General features: G+C 40.6%; 1 protein-coding gene across 1 annotated transcript; it reads right to left on the bottom strand.

Moving 5' to 3' along the window:
• Positions 1-24,420: 24,420 nt before the first annotated feature.
• Positions 24,421-25,996, bottom strand: LOC103711290. The gene has a single exon (XM_017843821.3). The coding sequence runs from the start codon at positions 25,796-25,798 to the stop codon at positions 24,959-24,961; it is 840 nt and encodes a 279-aa protein (XP_017699310.2). The 5' UTR covers positions 25,799-25,996; the 3' UTR covers positions 24,421-24,958.
• Positions 25,997-27,352: the final 1,356 nt, after the last annotated feature.

Raw genomic sequence — 27,352 nt, 5'->3', positions numbered from 1 at the left:
TTAGTTAGATTAATGGCACTTGTATTATCACAATTAATGGGTATTTTATCTTGTTTAATGCCATAATCTTCTAATTGTTGTTTGATCCATAAGATTTGAGCACAACAACTCCCGGCTGCAACATATTCAGCTTCAGCAGTAGATAATGCAACCGAGTTTTGTTTCTTGCTAAACCATGAGATTAAGTTTTCTCCTAGAAATTGACAAGACCCGCTGGTACTTTTTCTATCAAGTTTACATCCAGCAAAGTCTGAATCTGTGTATCCTATTAATTTTAGGCTAGATTCTTTAGAATACCATAAACCTATATTCTTAGTTCCTATTAGGTATTTAAAGATTCTCTTAACTGCAATTAGATGTGATTTCTTAGGATTAGACTGAAATCTAGCACACATGCAAACACTAAACATGATATCAGGTCTACTTGCAGTAAGATACAATAAAGATCCTATCATACCTCTATATAGTTTCTGATCTACAGATTTACCTGATTCATCTTGGTCTAATTTGCATGATGAGCTCATGGGGGTGCTGATTGACTTGTTCCCCTCCATATCAAACTTTTTAAGCATCTCCTTGATATATTTGGCTTGATTGATGAAGATGCCTCCTTCAGACTGTTTGATTTGAAGCCCGAGGAAGTAGTTCAGCTCTCCCATCATGCTCATCTCAAATTCACTCTGCATCAAATCAGCAAATTCTTCGCAGAGGCGATTGTTAGTAGCACCGAAAATAATATCATCAACGTAAATCTGCACTAATAACATATCTTTGTTTTGCTTTTTCAGAAATAGTGTTGTATCTACATTACCCCTAGAGAACTCATGTTCTAATAGAAATTTGCTAAGCCTCTCATACCATGCTCTAGGTGCTTGTTTCAAACCATAAAGTGCTTTGTTCAATTTATATACATGATTAGGGTATTGATGATTTTCAAAACCAGGAGGTTGTTCTACATATACCTCCTCATTAATATACCCATTTAAAAATGCACTTTTTACATCCATTTGAAATAGTTTGAAGTCCTTAGAGCATGCATATGCTAATAATAATCTAATAGCCTCAAGTCTAGCTACAGGAGCAAAGGTTTCATCAAAATCTATACCTTCTTCTTGATTATAGCCCTTTGCTACTAGTCTAGCCTTATTCCTTATGACAATTCCATTTTCATCAAGTTTATTTTTATAAATCCATTTGGTACCTATAATTGGATATTCAGAAGGTCTTTCAACTAGATTCCATACTTTGTTTCTAGTAAATTGGTTTAATTCTTCTTGCATTGCATTTATCCAATTTACATCTTTTTCAGCTTCTTCTATGCGTTTAGGCTCAAAATGTGAAACGAAAGCTAGATGATTGTTTAAGTTCCTAAGGGATGCTCTAGTCCTAATAGGTTAAGACGGATTATCTAGAATTAATTCCTTAGGATGCCCGTGAGCATACCTCCAAGCTTTAGTTAGCCCATGATCTACTATAGTCTCTTGGCTTGATGATGCATCTTCAATTAATTTTTGACTGTTATCTTGTAATGTCATCTCGTCAATCTTTTCTTCAAGAATTTCCATATCATCATTAAAATTAACTCTCTTACTAGAAGAGATATCACTAGAATCATCGAAGACAACATGTATGGATTCTTCTATAACTAGGGTTCTTTTATTAAAGACTCTATATGCTTTACTAGTTGTAGAGTACCCCAAGAATATGCCCTCATCAGATTTAGAATCAAATTTTCCTAGATTATCTTTCCCATTATTATGAACAAAACACCTACATCCAAAGATATGAAAATAGTTTACCTTTGGTTTTCTGTTTTTCCAAAGTTCATAAGGTATTTTCTTTATAATAGGTCTCAATAAAACTCTATTTGATATATGATAAGAAGTATTAATGGCTTCTCTCCAAAAGTACTTAGGGAGGTTACTTTCACATAACATGGTTCTAGCCATTTCCTCTAGAGTTCTATTTTTCCTCTCCACAACTCCATTTTGTTGTGGTATCCTAGGTGCAGAAAAATTGTGTGTTATCCCCTTTTTACTACAAAACTCATCAAATAAATGATTTTCGAATTCGGTACCATGGTCACTTCTAATAGCTATTACTGAAGTATCTCTAGCATTGGTTACTTCTTTATGAAATTTCTTGAAAACTGAAAAAGCTTGATCCTTATGAGCTAAGAACATGACCCAAGTGTATCTAGAATAATCATCTACAATAACTATACCATATTTATTTCCACCTAGGCTTGTGGTTCTAGTTGGTCCGAATAGGTCCATGTGTAGTAGTTCTAGAGGTCTAGAGGTTGAGACACTATTTATAGATTTAAAGGAGTTCTTTGATTGTTTGCCAAATTGACATGCTTCACATATTTTATTCTTTTCAAACTTTAATTTTGGCAAACCTATCACTGAATCTCTTTTAACTAGTTTAGATATTGTGTCCATGCTTGCATGACCTAACTTACGGTGCCATAACCAACTAGCATCATTGTCCTTAGTTTCATTAACAACTAAACATGGATTGTGTTTGGCAAGATCCTCAAGGTCTACAACGTACACATTTCCACGTCTTATTCCTTTAAAAACTAAACTATTGTCATTTGGGTTTGTTATGATGCATAGTGATGGTTTAAACATAACATTATAACCTCTATCATATAATTGACTAATGCTTAATAAATTATGCTTAAGACCATCAACATAGCGAACATTATCAATAAAAGTAGAAGGGGTAATTTGAACTTTACCTATACCAATGATGTGACCCTGGTTATTGTCTCCAAAAGTCACAGCACCTCCCTTCTTAGCTTCAAGGGTGAAGAATTGATCCTTGTCACCCGTCATGTGTCTTGAGCAGCCACTATCCAAGTACCAGCAATTTTTGTTGACCTTGGCTGCAAGACACTCCTACACAAGCAGATCATATAATCTTAGGTACCCAAGTTTTCTTGGGTCCTTCATGGTTAGTCATATTGGTTCCTTTTGGAACCCATACCCTTTTAATTTTTCTTTTAGTTTTCCCTTTCCTATAGTCACATACATTTGCTTTATGTCCTACAGTTCCACAACAAAAGCAGGTTACTTTCTTAGTCTTGCTTTCTCCAGCTTTAACAAAGAAGTTACTCAGAAGTTTTTGCTTATTTTTAGGTTTATATCCTAAACCTGCTCTATTGAATACTGCTCGTTGACTATTAAGTATCATATTCAGTTTTTCTGAACTATATGTAAATTTTTCAACCAAGGGTTTGTATTTTTCAAGTTCTTTAGTTAGTGTTTGTTTTTCTGCTTTTAAATCATTCAGTTCTTTTGTGATACTCTCATTTATATGTTTATTGTTTTTGAGTTCTAATGTTTCTTTGTTCAGCCTTTCATTTTCTTTAGTTAAGGTATTATTCTTTTGTATCAAGATTTGGTTGCTTGTTTTAAGTTCTGCATTTTTTTTGGTGATACAATCCTTATCCTTAACTAACTTATCGTATTTATGTAGGTAAGATTGATTAGCTATTTTTAGTTCTTTATTCTTAAGATTTATGGCCTTATATTCAATCATTAATTCATTAAATGCATCATACAATTCATCAAAGGTAAAATCGAGATGCGTGTTGGATGTTACCTCATTTTCATTGGCCATGAAACAGAAATTGGCCTTTTCTTCTTGTTCCTCATCCGATGATGAAGATGATGCGTCGGAGTCCGATAAGGTGGTGACAAGGGCTTTCTTCTTCTTGTACTTGCTGCCCTTCTTTAGTAAGGGACACTCAGCTCTGATGTGCCCCGGCTTCTTGCACTCATAACACCCAATCCCCTCATTTTCTCTTTCCTTACCTTTATCCTTGCGATAGGAATTTGAGGGGCCTCTCCTTTGATGATAGGACTTCTTGTGGTTGATGAATTTTCTGAACTTGCGCACAAGAAGAGCCTCATCATCATCTCCCTCATGATCTTCTTCTTCACTGCTGCTACTGCAAGACAAATTTTTGTTAGATGATGTAGATTTGAGAGCTATTACCTTTTTCTTATGGGAGGACTCTTCTTCGCTGTGCTGCTTCATTGTTAGCTCGTGAGTCATTAGGGATCCAAGGAGCTCTTCAAGTGGAAGCTTGTTCAAGTCCTTAGTTTCTTGGATTGCCGTCACCTTGGCTTCCCATGACCTTGGTAGACAGCGAAGAATTTTCCTGACAAGATCACTGTTAGTATAGTTTTTGCCAAGGCTTTTTAGGCCATTGACAATGTCAGTAAACCTAGTGAACATGCTAGTGATTGTCTCATTAGAATCCATCTTAAATAGTTCATACTTATGAACTAATATATTTATTTTGGATTCTTTGACTTGATTCGTGCCCTCATGGGTCACTTCAAGTCTGTTCCAAATCTCTTTTGCAGAATTGCAAGTAGAGACTCTATTGAATTCATTCCTATCTAATGCACAGTAAAGCACATTCATTGCTTTAGAATTGAGTTGTGCCTTTCTCATGTCATGTTCATCCCAATCCTTTTCTAGTTTAGGTACAGTGACACCCTCTACATAGATGGATGGGATGTATGGTCCATTTACTACAATGGTCCATATCTCATAGTCTTGGGCTTGGATGAATATTCTCATCCTAGCCTTCCAATATGAGTAGTCGGATCCATTAAAGAATGGGGGTCTTTGGGTGGACTGACCCTCAATGTGGGAAGATCCAAATGAGGTTGTCATTTTGATCTTTTACTCTTAGGGTAGAAGAGTTTAGGCTCTGATACCACTTGTTGCCCAGATAGACAACCCAAGAGGGGGAGGGTGAATTGGGTTTTAAAATAATTTTGCAATTAAAACATTGTGGATGACTAATTAATGCTTTACCAAGATGATTAATTAATTGCTATGTGCTGTGAATGAAATGAGAGTAAAAGAAAGAGACACACAATCACAAACACAAGGCTTTTATAGTGGTTCGGAGCTAACCCTTGCTCCTACATCCACTCCCCAAGTCTCACTTGGGAATTCACTATAACCCTTCGGATTACAGCCGGTTGTTTTACAAGCTCACAACCAAACTTGTTGTTTTACGAGCTCACAACGAACTCGGCAGGTTTTCCCTGGCTCACCGACTAGAACCACCCCGATTATTTTTCTGGGATCACAATCGAACCCTTACACGTTGGTTTTACACTCGGCTCACCAACCAACCTCTACACCCTTGATTCAATCCCCCGATTGAACCAAGCAAAGACAATATGGAAAGAATAAGAAACAAACAGAAAAACTGAGCTTCTTAAAAAGCAGATTTGCTACAATATAAACTAGAGAGAAGTTAAGAGCCCTCAAACACTTTTGAGTTGGAGTAGAGTAGGGCTTCTTGAACTTTGAGTCTCCTCTGGAATGTCTGGTCGACTTGAATGCAGGAGGAGGCTTCTTTAAAATGCTGGAAAGAGGAAGTTGGATGGAGTTAATGGCGCTCTTCCTTCTTTTCGTTGAAGACAAGTATGCAGAGAATGAATGCTTGATTTCTTTGAATGGAATGGTGCCTCTCTACCTTGCTACAGTCCTCTGTGGCTATTTAAGCCATCCCCCACGGAAACTAGCCGTTAGACACCTTTTTCTGCCCGTTCTGCACACTCTGCATAACCTGACAATATATCCGTTGGGGGTCGGAGTCGACTCGCGCGATCAGGAGTTGACTCGGCTGTAGCGGGAGTCGACTCATGCTTTTCTGGAGTCAACTCGGCAACTGTTCCGGATTTGAATTAAAGTGGCCTCTTCGACTGGGAGTCGACTCGACTTGACCCGGAGTCGACTCGCCAACTTTTGGAGCTGACTTGGCATTTTTGGAGTCGGCTCATCCCATGAAGTCCACGGAGCCAATTTTCAACCTGGCCCACTCGAGTCGACTCGACAATCCTGGGAGTTGACTCGGCGCTCAGAGCCCGAACTCCCGATCTTCTGTCTTTTGGCTCGTCTAGTCTTGGAGTCGACTCGGACTGTTCTGGAGTCGACTCGGCTCTCAGTTTCCGAAACATGGCCTTCTGCCTTTTTTGGTGTAGCGCTGCCTTGGGGTCGACTCGAGCTGTCTGGGAGTCGACTCGGCTCTCAGAGACAATAATTCGGTCTTCTGTCTTTTTGGGGTCGCGCTGTCTCGGAGTCGACTCGCGCATTGCGGGAGTCGACTCGAATCTCAGAGTCCGAAAACTGCTCTCTGACTTTTGCCTTGTGAACCACTGAGAGTCGACTCTCGCTTTCTTTGGAGTCGACCTACCAACCATCGGAGTCGACTCGCGTTCCACAGGAGTCGACTCGAATCTCAGGGTCGAAATTCGCTCTCTGACTTTTCTGTCTGTAACTCCTTGGAGTCGACTCATACTACTCCGGAGTCGACTCGGTAAACATCGGAGTCGACTCGTGCACTTCAGGAGTCGACTCGCTGACAGGTTTTGAGTTGATGCTTTCTGCTCGTCTGTCTGTTCTCAGTCGGAGTCGACTCGTAATGATCCGGAGTCGACTCGAGCCCGTGCCAGTGATTCTGATACGCTTGGAGTCGACTCGTAATACTCTGGAGTCGACTCGAGTCTCAGACTTTGGTTCAAACTGACTTCATGACTTATCCAAAATATTATGAACCAAGTCTAGAAACACTTTAGACAAAATTTTCACTGAAACACTCAATTGAATTCATTAGTAAACAAGAGATATACTCAGATGCTTTGAGCTCATCAAAATCAAATAGGGTTATGATCATTCACTCCACAACGATCATTCTTCATAAACTCAAAATCTCTACAATTTATGATGTAAAAGTTGTGAATTATGTTACAAGAGATTTCTATATCCTTTAACTCTTGACCATGGATCATCTTAAGCATCCAGAGTATTTCTTTGACTTATTCATCTTCAACTATGCCTCTTGTCTCTTCAACAACTTGACGAAAAGTACTTCAGCTGCCAAAGGAGGTAAAACAAGATGAGCTATTTTTTCGAGCAATTTTGCAACGGATGCCTGCTCAATATTTTCGATAGCCCACTATGCCTGCAACATAAAGAGACAATTTCTTCAACATATTAGCAAACAATTTTATACTCAAAATAGATTACACATATATAAATCATAATTATTATGTACATGCGGCCACTAGATATGCATAACAAAACTAATTAAAAGCAGAATACCAAAAAAAAAAACAACCAAGAATTCATATGTTACCTTATGTCAATCACCATGTAAGTGCTTTCAGTCAAGCCTGCAGAATGACTGATAACCATCTCAATTATTACTACATTTAACTTGATATGTATTTCATGCATATTCCTAACATCTTTATTGGCCCTGGCTGCCGCAATTATATTAGGATTGTTTGGAACATAGAATTTTACATCTATCATTATAAGAGATAGATGCTTTTATCTCCCCACTATTTCATTGTAGATATAAACGAGAGTTGTCTTGTGAGATGGAAATGATGTGAGCTTCATTACCATAAAAGCGCACAGTCATGAAAACCAAGCTACTTATGTCCTTTGTGTTAGAGGACCAACCTACGGACTTCACAGGCCAATTCAAAATTCAAATTCAAGCTTACCAATTCAAACCTCCAGCTTATCCACCTCAATCATCACGGATAAGGATCCCACAATTTTTTCAACTACAAAGCTGGACAATATCCCTTGATTGTATTTGCCTTTTATTCTGTTTTTATTTTATTTTGGCCATTGCCTTTGCAGCTGTGTTTCCATATAACACATGGCTAAGGATCCCACAATTCTTTCAACTACAAAACTAGACAATATCTCTTGATTGTCGTTGCCTTTTGCATTTGTGTTTCCATATAACACACTGCATTCATTGTAAATTGATTACTAAGTTTTTTTTTATAAATAGAAAAGTCACCCATGCAATATGTGTGGTGACATTTCTCAACTCTATCATTTTTTAAATTTTCTCTTGGTATCAGAGCCACAAAATGTCTTCCACATCTCTTACTGTAGGGAATTTTGTCGCCCTACGTCTCAAGTTTGAAAACTACCCCCTTTGGCGTGAGCAAGTTCTAGCCTTAGCTGAGAGTCAAGATCTTGTTGGCTACCTTCTTGGAGATACTACTCTACCCCCTGCTGTACTTCCAGCACCCGAAGGCTCAACTAAACCTGTTCCAAATCCCAATTTTCAACAATGGAGGACCGCTGATCGCCTTCTTCGTGGATGGATCATCGGGACACTAACAGAGGAGGCGCTTGGTCTTGTGATTGGCCTGGACACATCTGCTCAAGTTTGGTCGGCTCTCAAAGAAGCCTATGCATAGGCATCTCAGGAGAGACAGTTTCAACTCACCCAACAGCTCACTTATCTAAAGAAGGACTCGGAGATGTCACTCAATGACTACATCCGCAAGTTCAAAAGCATTTGCGACAGTCTGGCGGCTATTGGCCATAGCGTGAGTAACAAAACTAAGGTTTTTTCTTTGCTCACAGGTCTTGGTGTGCGTTATGAGCCTTTCACTACTTCAATGCTCAAGCCACCCATGCCAACCTATGCTGAAGTTGTTTTGCTTCTTCAAAGCTATGAGACCCGGATCAATTTTTATTCACCAGAACCAACACCCTACACCGCCTTCGTTGGCCACACGAATGCTCCCAAGCCGCAGAACAAAGGTCACAAAAATTCTGGGCCATTCTCCTCACAAGGGCGAGGCTTTGCACCTGCCAATCAGTTAGCGCCCAAGCCCAGTGGCCAAAACAATTTCGGTCCTCCATCCTCGCATCAGAATACTCGAGATATCATCTGCCAAATCTATGATAAGCGTGGCCATGTAGCTATTCGCTATTGGCACCGCTTCAACCACTCCATTCGACCAGATAATCTTCCTCAGGCATTCTCAGCACTTGATTTTGATGCTAATGCTAGCACTGAAGAGTGGACTTCAGATACGGGTGCATCCGCTCACATGACCTCTCATGAAGGTAGTTTACAAAATATCCGTCCTTATACTGGTCCTGACCATGTTATTATTGGTAATGATGATTTTTTAAGAATAACTCATGTTGGGGATGCTACTATTGACAATGGTTCTTCTCGGCTTGTTTTACATGATGTTCTTTTAGTTCCTGAGTTAGAAAGAAATTTGTTATCCATTGGATAACTTACCTCTGACTATCGAGTGAATTGTGAGTTTTCTGATTGCAATTTTGTGATAAAGGATCGGGTTACACAACAGGTGCTGATGAAGGGAATAAAATCGGGTAATCTCTACACTGTTCGTGCTTCTCCAGTGGCGCTCTTCTCCACTAGATTTCGGGTTGTATCTGAGGACATATGGCACCGACGTCCTGGACATCCTCAAGCTGCTGTAGTCGCACATCTCCGCCAGTCTGGTTTAATCAGAGTCACCACAGATAAAGCAACATCTTTATGTGAGAGTTGCCAACTCGGAAAAATTTTTAAGCTTCCTTTTTTGTCTTCTTCTTCCAAGACTACCACTGCTTTTGCAAAAATTCACATTGATTTATGGGGACCTGCTTCTGTTACTTCTGTGAATTCTTATAAGTATTATGCTGCTATTGTTGATGATTTTACAAAGTTTATTTGGTTGATTCCCTTGAAAAAGAAATCAGACTTCTTTCATCAGTTCTTATCATTTGAGAAGTATGTAACTCGACAATTTGGTGGGTCTATTAAAATAATTCCAACTGATGGTGGGGGTAAATTTGTTAATCATCTTTTTCAATCCCACTTGCAAGACTCTGGGATTATTCACCAGCTTTCCTGTCCATACACACCTGAGCAGAGTGGGATGGTTGAGAGGCATCATAGAGTCATACATGAATTGGGAATAACCATGACAATTCATGCCAATGTTCCGAAATATTTTTGGGTTGAAGCATTTACCATCGCTGTATTTTTAATCAACAGGCTTCCCTCCTCAGTTCTTCAATGGGATAGTCCTTTCTTTCGGCTATATGGTCACTCCCCAGATTATGGTTCCTTACATATATTTGGCTCACGTTGCTTCCCTTATTTGTGGGATAATAAGGACAACAAATTTGATAATAAGTCATTATCTTGTGTTTTCATGGGCTACAGTGACAGGCACAAAGGGTACAGGTGCTACTATCCTCCTTCGAGACGTGTGTTCATCTCCAGGCATGTTGTATTCGATGAGTCTATCCTTCCCTTTAAAGATTCAGACAGCTGCAAGCAAGGCTCACCAGAGCCTTTAGTCACAACTTTCAAGGAGTGGACTGATTCATCACCTCCACGGATTGATCCCATCTGTTCCCTCACACTATCAAAGCCACAAGCGGAACCACCAGTGACTGATGCTCCCTTGTTGGCTCCATTACTCATTTCCGACTTACACCTAGATTCTTCACAGCATACAATACCCTCATCATGCTCACAGGATGCAGCGCCTCTGTCTTATCTAGGCTCACCCGATCATCATTCTTATAATACAGAAGAAATTCCGACCACCACACAAGAATTTGATGCTCAACTCAATTCTGTACAACCTGCAACAACACCTTCCCATTCCATGGTGACTCGTGCACAAGCTGGAATCCGCAAGCCTAATCCCAAGTATGCTTTTTTCCACACTTATGATTCTATTCCCAAAGAGCCTCGAACTATTCGTTCTGCACTTTCTCATCCTGGATGGAGGAAAGCAATGGAGGATGAACTTGCTGCCCTCTTTCAAAATAAAACATGGACTCTTGTGCCTCGACAACCCTCCATGAATGTTGTTAGTTCTCGATGGGTGTTTAAACCGAAACTAAAGGCCGACGGCATGCTTGATCGCCAGATTGATGGTATTGATTTCTCTGAGACTTGCTCTCCAGTTGTGAAGCCTGGGACCGTACGGTTAGTTCTCTCCATTGCCGTTGTCAAAGGATGGGGCATTCGTCAGTTAGATGTAAAGAACGCATTTCTTCATGGCTTTCTCACTAAGCGAGTATGTATGGAGCAGCCCCCTGGATTTGAAGTTCCTAATTTTTCAGATCATGTTTGCTTATTAAACAAGGCAATTTATGGCCTCAAACAATCCTCACGGGCTTGGTTTGACAGGTTTAGTTCATTTCTCCTTCAAACTGGTTTCTTTTGCAGCTCCGCCGACCCTAGTCTATTTATCAATCAGTCGGAGAATGGCATCTTAGTCCTCTTGCTTTATGTAGATGACATCATACTTACCGGTTCTTGTGACTCACTCATACAGATGTTCATAGCTTCTTTGCATAGTGAATTTGCAATGAAAGACCTTGGACCCCTTTATTATTTCTTGGGTATTCAGGTGGCTACTGTGACTGGTGGGCTCATTCTTCATCAAACAAAATATGCCATCGACTTGTTAGAACGTGCTGCCATGCATGAGTTGAAACCGATTCACACTCCCATGTGCCAGAAATTCAAGCCAGACCCAGACCCTCGGCATTATCGGTCTTTGGTTGGGGCACTTCGGTTCCTCACATTAACACGCCCAGATTTATCTTACAGTGTTAATCATGTTTCGCAGTTCATGCAGGCACCAACTGAAACTCATTTTACCATAGTTCGGCGCATCTTACGGTATGTGAAGGGGCCTTCATTAATTCTTGGGTATTCAAGTGGCTACTATGACCGGTGGGCTCATCCTTCATCAAACAAAATATCCCATCACTTGTTAGAACGTGCTGCCATGCATGAGTCGAAACCGATTCACACTCCCATGTGCCAGAAATTCAAGCCAGAACCAACCTCTTCACCTTATAAGGACCCTCGGCATTATCGGTCTTTGGTTGGGGCACTTCAGTACCTCACATTAACACGCCCAGATTTATCTTACAGTGTTAATCATATTTTCCAGTTCATGCAGGCACCAACTGAAACTCATTTTACCATGGTTCGGTGCATCTTACGGTATGTGAAGGGGACTATACATCTAGGCCTTCACATTCAATCTTCAAGTACTCTGGACTTATATGCTTTCTCAGATGCAGATTGGGAGGGGGTGGGGGTTGGGGGGGTGGGGGGGGGAGCGGGGGCGGCTCGTGAAACCGCTTCGTCGTGCAGGGGTTTTGGGATTGAATCCATCTTCCAACGATAATTATTCTATTTTTTTTGCTTTCAGACCGAAATTATTATTTCGTCCATCTTCCAACGATCTTTTGCATAGTATGTGGATCATGTTACTCATAACCTACATGAGAATTCTTGACTAATCGAATGGTCAAGCTTTATACCTTGTAGGATCTCCAAGTATAGATAAAATGACAATATCTCCCATTTTATGGCTTCAATGCGCATAACAACCGAGCGATACATAGCATTTTCCTTGATGTGGTTGCCCTTATAATGTTTCCCCCATCCATAAAGGGACAACTGATTTCCTTTACCAAAACATGCACTCCTTCCTTGGTCCAACATGATCTCCTGTACATAATTTAGGCATCTCGGCCAAAGAATTCTAAGAACACTGGATAGTTTTCGGCTTTATTTTCCTGATTGCCTAAAAGCAAATTGTTGTTCTGCTTTAAAAATTAATAGGCCAATTTTCCTTCTTCAGCTTCTTTATTGGTCAAGTTCACCATAGTCTTTATCATAGCCTGTCGTGGCTAGTGACTTTGTTGTTTAACAACAAAACGAAACTTTTCAGCTTGTTCTATTATTCTCTTCATAGTTATTCCTTTCCGTTTTGCAAATGGCTTTAATATAGCAGCCGCTTGGCATGAAGATATCTTCAACAGGCCACATCTATTTTTATCCGGATAAGACTGGAGTTGTATGGCCACTTCCTGTAGAAGATCTACCAGTAAATTGCTTGCTATCATTTGACAAGCATCCATCATCTTCTCAGCAATACAATGGTAACTACGCAGCAAAGTCCCATGGGGCATGCCATAAAAACCTGTTGATATCTTTCTCCATCGGAAGACAGGGTTCGTAAGTTAATGGCAAGACTGATAGATGTGCAGGCATACCACTATGTTCAAGCAGCCAAAAAGAAGATAATTGAAGGACGGATAATGAAAGTAGTGTGGGTCCAGATATCTTGATTTTTAAGAATTTTGAGTACCATCACACCACCATTCGAAAGATAAATTTGAATAGAGTGTAACCAGAGTTATGGTAGAAGAAAACTACGTTACAACTACTTCTAGGATAGAGTCCTACTGGTAATCTAACGATTACCGATAATGTAAGTGTAGAGTAAAAATAATCAAGATAAAACTTGATTAATTAATATGCCCAAGGTCCCTTCTTTTAGAGTACCAATCACTTATTTATACTAGAAAATAATCAATGCTTAACCATGCACTCTTAGCAACAGTTTACTTTTATCCTTGATTTCTGGCAATTCTGGTAACTGACGTTACTTGTCCTTCCACTACACATGTTTGTTAAAACTGCAACCAGACTTTGCACTGCTATGTAAGATCGATAATTGCACCCAGTCGGGCTTAACTTGCCATTAGCCTTTATTGGGCCTATCTCAAAATATGTTTTCTCTAGTTGGCCTATCGTATGATCTTCTATGCCTCTCTGAACTGGATCGGTCAGCTCACCTTATGGCTTATTTATTTACTTTGGTGTATCAAACAGACCTTTCACCAGCAATATGGGCTATCATACCAGCTCTAGATCTTGGCTCAAAGCTAGAGGTTCCTGTTTGCTCCTACTGTAGAGTTGCCTTGTATATGATGATCCATTGGTGTTAGGATATGATATAAATAGAACCTTCCTATATTTGATGGGGCTAACTCATGTATTGTTCATGATATCCTAGATTATATTCTTAATAGGGAGCACATTGGTTTATTGAAATCATATACGAGTGAGGATTAGGCTATCTAATATAAAAACCGTTATACGATGCTATGTTCATATCAGGATAAATAAATAATCAGTCATGGGAGTCCTGAGACTCGGGAAGTTGCTAATATTATAAAAACTAATTAGTCGGCTTGCAAAGTTATTACACTTAATATTTAATTGTTTTATAAAAGGTTTTTGCATGAATTGTTTTCTCTAAAATGTATCTAACATGATCTAGGATTCTGATATGCCATGCAAATGCATGACTAAAGGTTTGATAGTATATATCTTCTCAATGATCATGCAAAGAGAATAGAATGACAGGGGATCAAATTATAGCACATAGCTTGTACAGAAATAGGGAGACCATGAATTTCATTTTAGTTCATTAAGGATTAGGTAATGCTATATGGGTACCACATCTCGTACCGAGTCTCTAATGTTTGACATGGTGGACCTGAAAAGATAGGTTTTTCATGAGACTAGGAACCCAAATTGGCCTATCTCAATTTTTCTTATTTTTATTTTTATAATTTTTTACCGGATATCAATTAATGATCATGTTCTTAAAATGGTGAGTTCTTGATTGATGTGTCATCCATTCTCCTTCGCTCTGGCTTACACCAAGCCCAATATCATGAGACCACTTCTCTAAATTTTTATCAAAAAAACTAAAAAAATACAACTCAACTACTTGTCGTATCTCAAAGAGAAAATTAACACTTGAAAAACTTAATAAAGCATTGAAAAGAACAAAATAAACATTTGGCTACTTGGCGTATTTGCAAGCAGCATCCCTATCTAGGTAAATGTTTCTCTAAAGGAAGCACCCATGTAGCATGGCACATGCATCTTTCATTGTAATAGTTTTATACATGAAGATCAAAGAAAAATTTAAATCAATCAATCAACAGATTTCAAGAGATGGATCGAAGTTCTGCCTTGAGATCCTCAGCGAGGATCTTTACAATAGTTTTTTCTCTTTTTTTTCGTACATAGAAGGAGCACCAAAAGAAATAAGAAGCTGAAGAGAAACATAAGGAAAACATGGGAAGAAGAGAAACAAAGCGAAGAGAAACCCGAGGCATCCAAGTTCAGCAGCAGGACGAAGTCAAAGGAATAAGAGAATCTCCCCTGTAATCCACCTTAGAATCCCTGCTTGCAAACCAGTCAACAACAGCATTAACCTCACGAAACACATGTTCCACGTTAAAGAACTCAAGAGAAGAGATCGGCAAACGAATATCATTCAAAAGAGGGTTTAAAGATGTGTTAAATGAGATGTTCTCAATCCAAGATATCACCGTTGCCGAAGGATCTTTACAATGGTTTGCGAAAGCAAGCTATTCCAACCTTTTCCTCTGGATAGGCCTGTTAATGAGCCGAGCTGCTCGGGCTCGGCTCGGGCTTGGCTCGGTAAAAGCTCGGCTCGGGCTCGGCTCGTTAGTCAAACGAGCCCGAGCCCGAGTCTAACATGAGGCCCGTTTACATCCGAGCCCGAGCCCGAGCTCGAGCCCGAGCAGCTCACGAGCCCAAACGAGCTCTAGTCTGAAGTCTCCCAAGCCCCAGCCAGCTAGCGGCCCAGCCCAAACGGAATTACCAATTACTGATTCGGTATTTGGTAAGCATGAGTTGCCCTAGTCTCCCAAGTCCCAAACTCCCACTCCCAGCCCTCCCCCAAATCTCGATCCCCTTCCCTGACTTGCTGCGGCGCAGCTCTACCCTAGCCCCTAGCTCCTTCTCCATTCTCTCGACGCAGCTCCTTCTCCATTCTCGTTTCTCTGAGTTCTCTCGATGGTTCGAAGGCTTGAAGACTGAAGCCCCTGAGCCCTCTGCCTCCTCCTTTCACCACCGCCGTCTCTCCGCCCCTCTTCAGTCTTCCTTTCGCCACAGTTCACTCGAGCCCCCGACCACCTCACCTCCCCGACTTCGCGGCTCCACCGACTGCACCACAGCAACAAACCCCCCCTCCCCGAGCCCCCGACCCCTCCGCCTCTCGCCCTCCTTTCTCGCCGTTCTCGGTTTCTTCTCCGTTCTCCTCGCTGGCTCGCCCCCAAGCCCGAAGCCAATGCCCCCTCTCCTCTGACAACGGCTACGACGACGAGGACGACGACGATGACGACGCCGTACACCCGATCCCAGCTCTCCGAGAAGCTTCGCCGCCTCCTCTCCCTTCTCCGCCCCCGGCAAGGGAGGCAACAAGCGTGAAGCGCCGCCGCCGCATCCGGCCGTTCCCGCATCGAGGCCCCCCCTACCCCCTTACTTTCACAGCGAAAGTTTCACTCCCTCCCCCGCGGCCGAGCCCCCGGCGCCTGCGGCCGACCCGCGGCCGACGCCCGTGCCGGCGGTGCTCGCGGCCGCCCCCTTCTTTCTTCTCTTCTTCTTCTTTTATTTATTTATTTATTTATTTCCTTCGTTCTGGCCGGATGGGGCGCTGGCTGCCGGGGCGGGCTCGGATGGGGCGCTGGCCGCTGGGGCGAACGATGGGGATGGCCGGATGGGGCGCTGGCCGCCGGGGCGGGCTCGGGCTCGGGCAAACGAGCCTTACGAGCCCGAGCCCGAGCCGGGCTGTGCCAAGCGAGCCCGAGCCCGAGCCTAGTCCCGGGCTCGGTATCGAGCCCGAGCCCGAGCCCGAGCTTAGAGTTTTATGGAACGAGCCGAGCCGAGCCTGCGGTGGCTCGGGCTCGGCTCGGCTCGTTGACAGCCCTGCCTCTGGATGCTAAAGTTTGTGCACCATTTTACGGCGCACCACATGATTATGTGGTCGTTGTCTTCTTTTGAAAAAAAAAAAAGAATGAGTGGTTGCGGGGATTTGGAGCCTCATTTAAATTCACCGTCCTTTCAGATATTGATGGATGAACAGTCTCCACCGACGCTAAGATACAATGCCGAGATGGAGATTGTTAGCTTTTTGGCGTATAGGAATGAAGAGTTGAGCTTTCAAAGCTCTACAAAAGACCGGAATGTAATGAAATATTGCATCTGCTGCTGTTGTTTTTTTCCCCTTTTTGAGAGGGGGGACCTTCTTATACCGTAGGGATCAAAATCTGTAAGGACAAATACCACTCAAGAAGTGAACCCTTAATCCCTTGCTTGGAAGTTAAGGGGTATGATTTCTAAGTTACTATGGGGCGGCAATTGGGTGGCTTTTTGCATTAAAAAATAAAAACGAGAGGCAGCAATTAATAACTGGACCCAAAATTGAACCGATCTTAAATAGGTTGAGTTTGGTATAGATAGGCTTGGATCCTAAATAAGTTGATCCAACTTAACCAATTTATTAAATGAGCTACGTTCCGGTTTAGAATCTTAACCTATTTTGATCTTTTTTAATAGTTAGATTAGATCATGATCCGACCTGTTCAGTATGCATTAACTGTTTAAAAAATTTAAGACTTTTTAACTCAGTTAAACTATTTAATATGTTTATTAAATAGATTATACAGGTTGACTTGGGTTATCTATTTAATTAAAAAATCAATTTAATTTTATTTTTTAATAAAGAGATTGAGTTTGGATTGATAAATGTTTGACATGACCTATACCGGATGGGATCCAATTGTCATCCATGGCTAATGCTTAGGTTCCGTGATGCTGCATCAGGTAGCAAACTTCTCTTACTGATGCTGTAGAAGGCAGTAGGCAAATTTTTGTCATGTTCTCATAAGCTTCTCCAAGGCTGTCCCATGTGGCCGGCCAGCATCCAGGAAAGAAGTTCGGTAGTAGAGTTGAGCCTTGAAGGATCTGGTATAAAATAAGTAGATCTCTGAAAAATAATGACGTACAAAGGGAACCTTGAAGACTTAATACCGAAGCCACGCTGAGGGAGTCCCTTCCCCAACACAGTCACCTGTAACTAACGTCGCAGGCCGGTGGCCGGTTGGGAGGTGGAACCCATGGTACATGTTGTCACATTATGTGCTAGGCAATGTAGATGGCACACTACAAGAAAAAGGAGCAATGCCGACATATACATGACGACACTAGGTAGAAGCACCGGTAATTTTCGCTCCATGCTAAAATTTGCTGACGCTTCTAGGTAGCGTCTGTAGAGATGAAACTAAGACGATGCTAATTAACATCGTTGAAAGCAAATTATAAATCGACGCTTCTAAACATCGTCGGAGGCCAAAGAAAGAAGAGAGGGGACGACGCTTAAAAGCGTCGTCGGAATTCTACTCACTAAAACCCCCACTTAACACTAACTTTCTCCTTGAACTCCTTAAACACTACCTAAGATGATGCTTATAAGCGTCATTGGATGCCTAACCACTTCCCCCGGAGGACACTTGGGCCAACCGATGCTTAAAAGCGTCGTCAGAATCCATGGTCCACCCACCCACGCCAACTCTCCCTATAAAATGCCAAGGCGATGGGAACCGCGGTCAGAAAGAGAGAGAGCGAGAGCAGAAGGGAGTGCGTACCGTCGGCGGCCCCATGCTCTGAAGAACATCGGAGATGCTTCCTTTTGAGGTAGTGCGTATCTTGTCTTTTTTCCATTTTTCATTTCCATGCCTCTCAAATGGATCCATCCTTGGCCGAGAGCCGCTTCAAGAACTCGTATGTAGTAATCATGGCGGTCGCCGACACCAACATCGAAGCCCACCTCGGTCCCCACTGCTGCTGCCCCCACCATTGCCGCACTCACCCCCTGCACCACCATCGATGTCCTGTAGTTCGGCCTCAACCGCTCTCCCCTTCCTCCGCGGCCGCGGCCGTCCTCTGCCGCCGTGGAGAGGCGACGGAGGCCACCGGCGTAGTAGTCGATTCCATCGCGGATGAGCTGCTGCGAGTCGGAGTAATAGTCGATATGAAGAACGTCGGGACCTCATGGTTAGGGGATCGGAAATGGAATTGAAGGCGGAGGATGGAGTTTAGGTTGGGGTTGGAGTTAGGGGATTACTCTTTGTAATTTGTAATTTGTAATTTGTAATTTGTAATTTGTAAATATGCTTTCTATGTTATTCTTATTGTAAAAGATCATTTGATAGAAAAAAACAAACAAACATCATTGTTCTTCTTTTGTTGTTCCTTTTCTAATTTTGTTCTTTTTTATAACTTTTTGGGGTTATCTGCCTTATGGCATTAAAAGAAGAAGAATCAGAAAGAACTAGTAATGGAGAAGAAAACCGAAAATTGGACATTTTTTTTAAAATTAAGTTTGTTAAATTTATTTTTGGCAGAGGTTAGAATGTCTGGTAATCTCTCTCTCCAGCTAGATCCAGACTTTTTCTTTTGGCCCCTAGAAAAATTAATTAGGCTTTTTAAATATTTTTTTAAAAAATAACTCTAACGACGCTTTAAGCGTCGTTAGAATAAGTATTGCTGACACATTAAAGCATCAACAAAGCTCCCATTATTGCCGACACTTTATAAAAGCTCTACTTCAAAAAGCTCTACTAAAGCTCTATTTTTGAAAGCTCTACTCTATCAAGAGTTTTGCCGAACAAGGCCTAAATGTTTATGCTTTTAATGATCTAAATATCTCGTTATATATTATTATTTTATTTTGAAATTTATCTACAACTACCATTCATTACGAAAATAATAGCGTCGTCGCTGATTGCAAATTTTATGATGATAGTAAAGTTTCACCACCAAACTATTGTTAGTAATTTTTATTAATAAAAAATATTTTCATAGAAAAATTTCATCATCACAAGTATGATGCAAATTTCATATAATTTTGATAAAACTTTTATGTGAAGATTTTTACTATGCTGTAACAAAAAATTATTGTTACTAACAACTCGACAACTCCTGATAGAAGCTATTCTATCACCAAATATTACTATAATTATCATTCAAAATATATAGAAATTAATTATCTGTAACTGTTGTTGGTGACAAAAAAGTTATGTCATCAGTAATTGCAATTTTATTGATGAAAATTAAAGTTTTTCATTTAATAATGTTACTAATTTTGTAGAACAAAAATTATATTCGTTAAAAAATTTTGTCACCATAAATATGATACCAAAAATTGTGGTTACTAGATAATAGTCTATAATTTAAGTATTAAACTAGAGTCTGATTCAACTAAGGTTCGGATCACTGATCTAACCTGATTTGAATTAAAAATATATTAAAAATTAAAGTATTTAAAGTATTAAAAGCCATCTATATTAAATACCATCATTACTTTCTAATGGCAGCATGAATAAAAGTAATCATAAATTATGTATTTTTAAAGAACTTTAAAAAATATATACAGATATTGGAATATGTAAATTACTGATATTTCAAAATATTTTAAATAAAAAGTTTTAAAAATATTATGAAGAATAAATAAAGTGATTCATTTTTTTGTCAAAAGGAAGAGAAATGAACTTTATATGAAAATAACTAATTATGAAAATATGAATTACCATAATATATTTAAAATGAGCCTATTTTTATAATATGAATAAGTTGGAACAAGTATGATAAATCATAATTATATATCAGAAGTTAATATTATCATAGTGCCTAAGTAGCACACAATAATCTAAGAGATCTTGGGTTCTTTCTCTTTTTTTAAATTGTAAGTGTATATTCAGACTTCTATCCGAATCCAATTCAAGCCGAAAAATGAAATAGACTCTATTGGATAATATCCAACTTATTTTCAACTCTAAGTTTTATCGAATATTTTAGTGACAAAATTTTCCTACTTTTTTGTGATGAATGATAGTGTTACAAAAATATAACCTTTTTGATGATGAGTTTGTTTATGTTACCATAAATTAATATTTAGTGATGAAGAATATCCTTCATCGACAAATTTATTTTACTTTTTGTGATGAATAATATTGCCAAAAAAAGATAATCTTTTTAATAGTGGGTTTGCTAACATCATCATAGATTAATCTTTGGTGATGAAAAAAAATGTTATATCGTGATGAAATTGTCAATTTGTTGTAACAAAAACTATTGTCACCAAATATTTTACTATTTGGAGATTTTTTTATAATTAAAATATATATTTGTTGATGAAACATTTCTATCATCACCATATATCTTAGCGAGACACTTTTTTTGACGAGCATCATGGAATTTTTTTTGTCACCAAAAACTTTTTATGATTTGGAGGAGTGCTTCATTTACACTACAGCGGTCCATGGGGTCAGCAGAGGGCTTTCTGCACCTTATGAGGTGGAGATCGAGTACTGCTGAGTGGGCCATCACTTGTGCTTATCTAACCTATCGCATCTGGTTGGATAGAAATGCTCGAATCTTTGAGGGTAGGAGAGCACCCACCGAGATGGTGGTGGACAGAGCTCTCCATCATTCTACTGAGATCACCATGGACGCTGCGTTGACCTCACATGGGATGGTTAGAGACATCTGGAAACCCCACCTTGCTGCGGTAGCGCCCAAGTTCGCCCTTGTCCCTTGGGAGCCTGCACCCCCCGGACATCTCAAGGTAAACTTCGATGAAAGTGTGTCTGCAGGTAGAGACAGAGGAGGTATCGACTTTGTGATCAGGAGGCATGACTCCAAGTTGATTGCAGCTGGGGGGCGCCGCACCATTGACATGATAGTCATAGGAGCGGAGCTTAGGGCAGCTTGGGAGAGTATTACCTACGCGAGACGAATATTAGAGGCTGAGTGCATCTCCCTAGAAAGGGACTCAGCCAGGGTTATCGAATGGATTCGGAACAACGACCGACAAGGAGGTGAACACCCGTTGCTTAGTAATATTCACACGATGGTGTAGGGTTGCAGCTCCTTCTAGGCTATGCATGTGTTCAGGGCGGTGAACAGGACTGCGGACTGGGTCGTCTCCTTTGCTGCTCAACACTCGGAAGAAGTTCTATGGACATGTTATATTGCTGCCTCTCTATCGTTATACAACGTCCTCTCTCTAGACTCTTTTGGTTTTACTCACACTAAAGCTGTGCGAGCAGCTATTGTATCAAAAAATAAAAAACTTTTTATGATGAAATTGCTTTATTTTTTTGTGATGATGATAGGATTGGCCGACTTTTAGATGAAATCCACCACATCTTATCATTAGGGGTGGCAATCGAGTCGGGTCAGGCATAAACAGGTCGGGTCAAATACAGGTCGGGTCAGAAAACTATAAATCTGAACCCGACCTGTTTATTAAACGGGTCAGGAATTACAAACCTGAACCTGACCTGTTTATTAAACAGGTAACCCGACCCGACCCGTTTAACCTGTTTAATAAACAGGTAACCTGTTTACCCAACCCGACCCGACCTGTTTAACCTGTTTGCCCAACCTGACCCGTTTAACCTGTTTAGACCTGTTTAATCTGTCCAACCCAACCTGTTTAACCTGCCCAACCCGATCTGTTTAGACCCGTTTAACCTATTTAGACCCGTTTAACCTGTTTAACCCGTTTAACCCGTTTAACCTATTTAGACCTGTTTAACCTGCCCAACAGTTAAACGGGTTAAACGGTTTAAACGGGTCAGACATCTAAAACCCGTATCCGACCCAATTAATAAACAGGTTAAACGGGTCGACCTGTTTACGACCCGAACCTGTTTAGGCCAAACCCAAACCTGTTTATGGCGGGTCGAACACGGGTCGAGTTGGCGGGTCGGGTCATATTTTGCCACCCCTACTTATCATTTCTCCTCACCAACGAGGCCATTAAAATTAGCACTTTGTCAAAAAGATGGAGGCACCTCTGGACTTCCATCCATATTCTCTCCAATTCAATGCTCCCGACTTCATAAACATAGGAGCCTTGCATCGATGAGAGAGAGCCGTGGGAGATGGAATTATGATGAATGCGCCGGGGGGGGGGGGGGGGGGGGTGTGGGGGTTGGATTTGAGGAGAAATAGGACTTATTGATTGTTTGAAAAATATCTCTTATTATATGGTAGTTCAATAATTTGCTACATAGACAATAAACCTTTTGAGCATATAAATTTTTGTTTATAACCATGTATGACCTTCCATCCAAAAAAATATTATAAATCTTTTGACATCAAGATATTTTATTTTTATCTTTTGACTCTTAACATATTTGATTATGGCCGTGAAATTTTCTCACTATAACTTGCATATTATATATACTCCTATTTAAACATATAATAATTGATAACATCCAGTTAATAAAACAAAAATAATACTGGGATTGTTTGACATACTCATGATTTAGCACTTCCATTTTCACGCTTCCTTGATAATAACAACTACTTCCAAAAACTCTCGAGATTTGAGAGTAGGGCTAAAAGGGGGTCGGATTATATCAGACCATATCTATTTTCATATCCGATTTGGATAGTATTTTTTTGGTCCGATCAAATCTGGATATAGATTCAGATAGTCCGTTTAAAAATCTCCTGAATACGGATGTGGATACACCTGATTTTTTCAATTTCGGATCCGAATCTAGATATCTATATAACAAGGGTAAGTGAAAAGAAGAAGTTTAAGTTAAGTTAAATCAGGAATCAGTTAAGTGATTAACCAAACCTAAACTAAAAGGAACCTACATATCGGATGACTGTCACTTAAGATAGTAATCCAAATACAAAATATCTGATTTGAATACACACTAGAAAGACTCAAACCTCTCATTTGTCCGCTTCATCCATCTTTTCTCTTTGTTGGCTTCAAGCAACTAGGATTTTGAAGGTTCCGTCCATTTTCTAGTTTCCACTCAGTGATTCCAACCGGCAATAGATATGAGATGCCATGGAGGCACCATAGATTCATCTACTTCGGTGAAAATATGAATACATATATAGATATATTAATATCCGATCTATTTTCAGCCCTATTTGGATATCAGAGTTTCCTCTAAGGTTATGAAAACAAGAAATTGAATGCAATCATGAAACAAGTTTTAAAAGATTCTTAGGAATAGAAACAAATCGAGTATAGGTTGAGTAGGCTATTACCTGTGCCCACCCCATACTTGTCTGAGAAAAGATTGCCCACCACTTGTCCCTGTACGCGCTATAAGATATAGGCTTTCCATGAAAATTCGTAAGATTAACTGACAAAACAGAAAGGAATTCGCACTTGCCTGGTTCATATCCATCAAAAAAGGATCTCAGATTGCGCTTGACCACAGACTCGTAACATGGATGAAAATTTTTCATCTTAAATAATGAAGGTGACGAGGCAAGATGAAAAAAATCTTAGGATAAAACATAGATGAAGCAGATTGGATGGATACAGATAAAGTTTTTTTTTATTTTTTTTATACGAATCAATTTTATTTTATCTTGAAAAAAGAGTTTGTTAAAAATTATATATACCAGAATGGAGTTAAAAATATCATTATACACCCAAACCCCAGATCTAGTGGGGATTAATATCAGATCAGACTCGATAAAGCAAAATAAATTATCATCCCGAAAGTTTCTCCGCGGAGCAAACTTATAAGTTTGGATGGACAGAGGTTTCCCTTCTTTTTTTTTCATCACTAGGCCCATGTATATCGTATCATCTGGACTTGAATGAATCACGAACGGCCACTTTTTCTCGCTTGCAGCAAAACCATTTCTCGACAATGTACTTTCTGAAAAGCGGACGCATCTCACGAAAGAAACGTGGCACAAAACTAAAATCCGTTACGATATCAATGATCACAATCCGCACTCAACCAATGACCCAACTGTTCCAATGCCAACGGTTTCCAATCCCAGGGAGCGTATTTCATTATCATTTTCAAAAGAAAATAAAATGCAAGCTATAGAATCAGAACATTTGAAAAGGCAATTGTATATTAATAAACTAGGAGGAAAATGACACTCTCATTTGCTCACTTTCACAAACTAGTGCAAACAAGAACAATCTTTTGCGATATCAAGCAAAGAAAAGGCCAAAGTCAAAACGTCTCCGCATTGAAACAAAAGTATCTCACCACCTCAACTAATCACCACCAACATCAATCACATCCATGAAACCCTCCCTCTCCTCATTACTCCACCCCTTGCGTGATTAATAACCCCAAACCCTATTATCCAAAAAAAAAAACACAATTTTATGATCCCAAAATAAACTCATGTGCCGACCCGAAAGCCACACACCAGAAGAGGGCTCCGGTCCTCCAATCCAACGCGCCGAATCGATTACGATACCCGCGCCCGAAGTTTTATGACTATCCCCGTGTGCATCAAAAAACCTAGCCAACCTCCCAAGCTCTTCCCCTCACCTCCTTCATCTCTCTCTTACTTTAATAATTAAATAATATATATTAAAAAAAAAAAGCAAAAAGAGGGGACGATCGAATCTCATCCGTCGATCGTCATCGAAGCGGAAGAATGCTTCTTGCGAGGCCGCTGGATGGGCCCCACAGGCGACCGGAATCCAACGGTGACCGCGTCGTTCACGCACCAGTGGAACCCCGGCGGCCGCCCCTCTTCCTTCGCCTCCTCGCACTCCTCGCACACCCCCGGCCGCGCCATCGCCGCCCCCTCGGTGGTCGCGCTCATCTTCGCGGCGTCCCACGCGTATCGACTCTCCGCCGCGGCGTACGGGTAGTACGCCGCCCTGGAAAGGAGGTACTTCTCCCTCTGCCGCTGGAGATCCCTCAGCTGGCTCTCGTAGTCCCAGTCGCAGGGCCCCAGCGCGATGACATCCGGCATCAGCGCCGCGAGCGCCGGATCCACGAAGCGGGATCCCGCCGGATTCCGCCTCAGGATCGTCTTCTCCGGCACGGCGGGGGCGGCGACGGAGACGGCCTTCTTTTGACCGGCGTCCGCCTCCCCGCCACCGGAAACGGCGGCATCGTGGCGGTGACCGCGGCGGGAGCGGCCCCGCCTCTCCCGGCGCGAGCGGCGGAGGACGGCGAGGACGAAACAGTCGCGCTCGCGGGCGATGGCGGCGAAGTCGGAGGACTCGTCGATGGGGACCTTGCGGCGGACATCCGGCGAGGCGCGGGCCTTCTTCCGGCGGACGAGGAAGGTGGAGATCTGGTGGGGGGCGATCCCGATCTTCTGGCTGATGACGGCCTGGAACTTCTTGAATCCGAGGACGGGGTGGACGGCGACGGTGCCGATCTCAACCTCCCGCTCCCCGTCGAAGAAGACGACGGGGAAAGAGGCGGCGGCGGCGACCGGCAGCTCCATCATCTCACCGGAGAGCTTGCAGCCACTTCCAATAGGGCTCCGGTGAGTCGGGGAAGGGACCGGGAGGGAGCATCGGGATCCTAGAGGCGAGAAATGGTTCTGAGGGGAGGGGAGCGACGGGGTAAAAGGCTTATAAACGAGGGCTCAGCGGTGGAGGGTCTGGTAGCTTCATTAATGCGGTGGGGGTATGGGCGTATGGCTATCTAAAATAACTTCTTAGGATAGTGGAAACAAAGAATTGCTTGGGAAACAAGTCACCGCCAGCAAATCCATGTGTCCCTGACTTCCAAACTTACCCTACTGGGTTAAATTGCCCTTTCAGTAAATAGTTATTTTGTGAAACAATCTACCTAGCCAGCATGGCTGATATTAGCGATAAAAAATCGATCGCAGAATATTTATCCATATTTATTTTTTAAATAGATATAAATAAAAATTGGAGTATCCAATAAAAATAAAAAAATAGATAAATATATGAATAGTAAAATTGAAAGTGAGTCGGATCATATTCGATCATATTCATTTTCGTATCAGATTTGGATACTATTTTTTTGATCTGATCGAATTCGAATATGAATCTAAATAGTCAGTTCAAAATTTTTTTAGATACAGATACGGACATGGATATACTTAATTTTTTCGGATTTGAATTTGAATCCGTATCTGAATATTTGTATAACAAGAGTAAGTAAAAAGAAAAAGTATAAGTTAAGTTAAACCAATGAACCAATTAGGCAATTAACTAAATCTAAACTAAAAGAAACTCATATATTAGATGACCTTCACTTAAGATAGTAACTTGTATATATAATACTCGATTCAAATAAAATTTTTCGAATCACCCTGCATGCCTGAAAGGTCAAACCTTTTGTTCATCTGTTTTATCCCGCTTTCCTCTTCGTTGTCTTCAAGCAACTAGAGTTTCGAAAATTCCGTCCACTAACTAGTTTCCATCTAGCATTTGCAACTGGTGACTAAGACGCCTTGGAGGCGCTATAGATCCCATCTACTTCAATGCAGCAACCTTAAGCAGTATATCTTTTATGAAATTATTAATTTTTATTATTGATAAATGCTTGTTAAAATTATTTTTTTAAGTGAATCTTTCTTTTATGATCGCGTCTTTATTGCTAATTTTTATCATTGAATTTTGCTCAAAATTAATTAAATATCTAAAAAAATATTAGATTTATACTTGTATTCGGATTTAAAAATGGATATATTTAATATCCGATTTGTATCCTTATTGATTTATAACAAATATAGATATACTTAATATTCGATTTATATCCATATCGCTCTAGAACAAATATAGATATTAATTTTAATATTCATTTAACATCCGTATCCATATTTGAATTCGTTGAAAATTATGAAACAAATATGGATATATAAATATCCGATCCGTATCCTTTCCATTTTCAACAATAGTGGATAGATAACTACTCGATCCATATCTAAATATCTAATTCTATTTATAACTCTATTTAATTTTATATGGTAATCATCAATTTTTTTTAAAATATAATAATATTAATGTATTATTAACTTAATTTA

Source organism: Phoenix dactylifera, unplaced genomic scaffold (assembly GCF_009389715.1).
Source record: "Phoenix dactylifera cultivar Barhee BC4 unplaced genomic scaffold, palm_55x_up_171113_PBpolish2nd_filt_p 000167F, whole genome shotgun sequence".
In the NCBI taxonomy this organism is placed as follows: Eukaryota; Viridiplantae; Streptophyta; class Magnoliopsida; order Arecales; family Arecaceae; genus Phoenix; species Phoenix dactylifera.
Note: the sequence above shows the minus strand (reverse complement) of the source record. Positions and strands in the feature narration are given on the sequence as shown.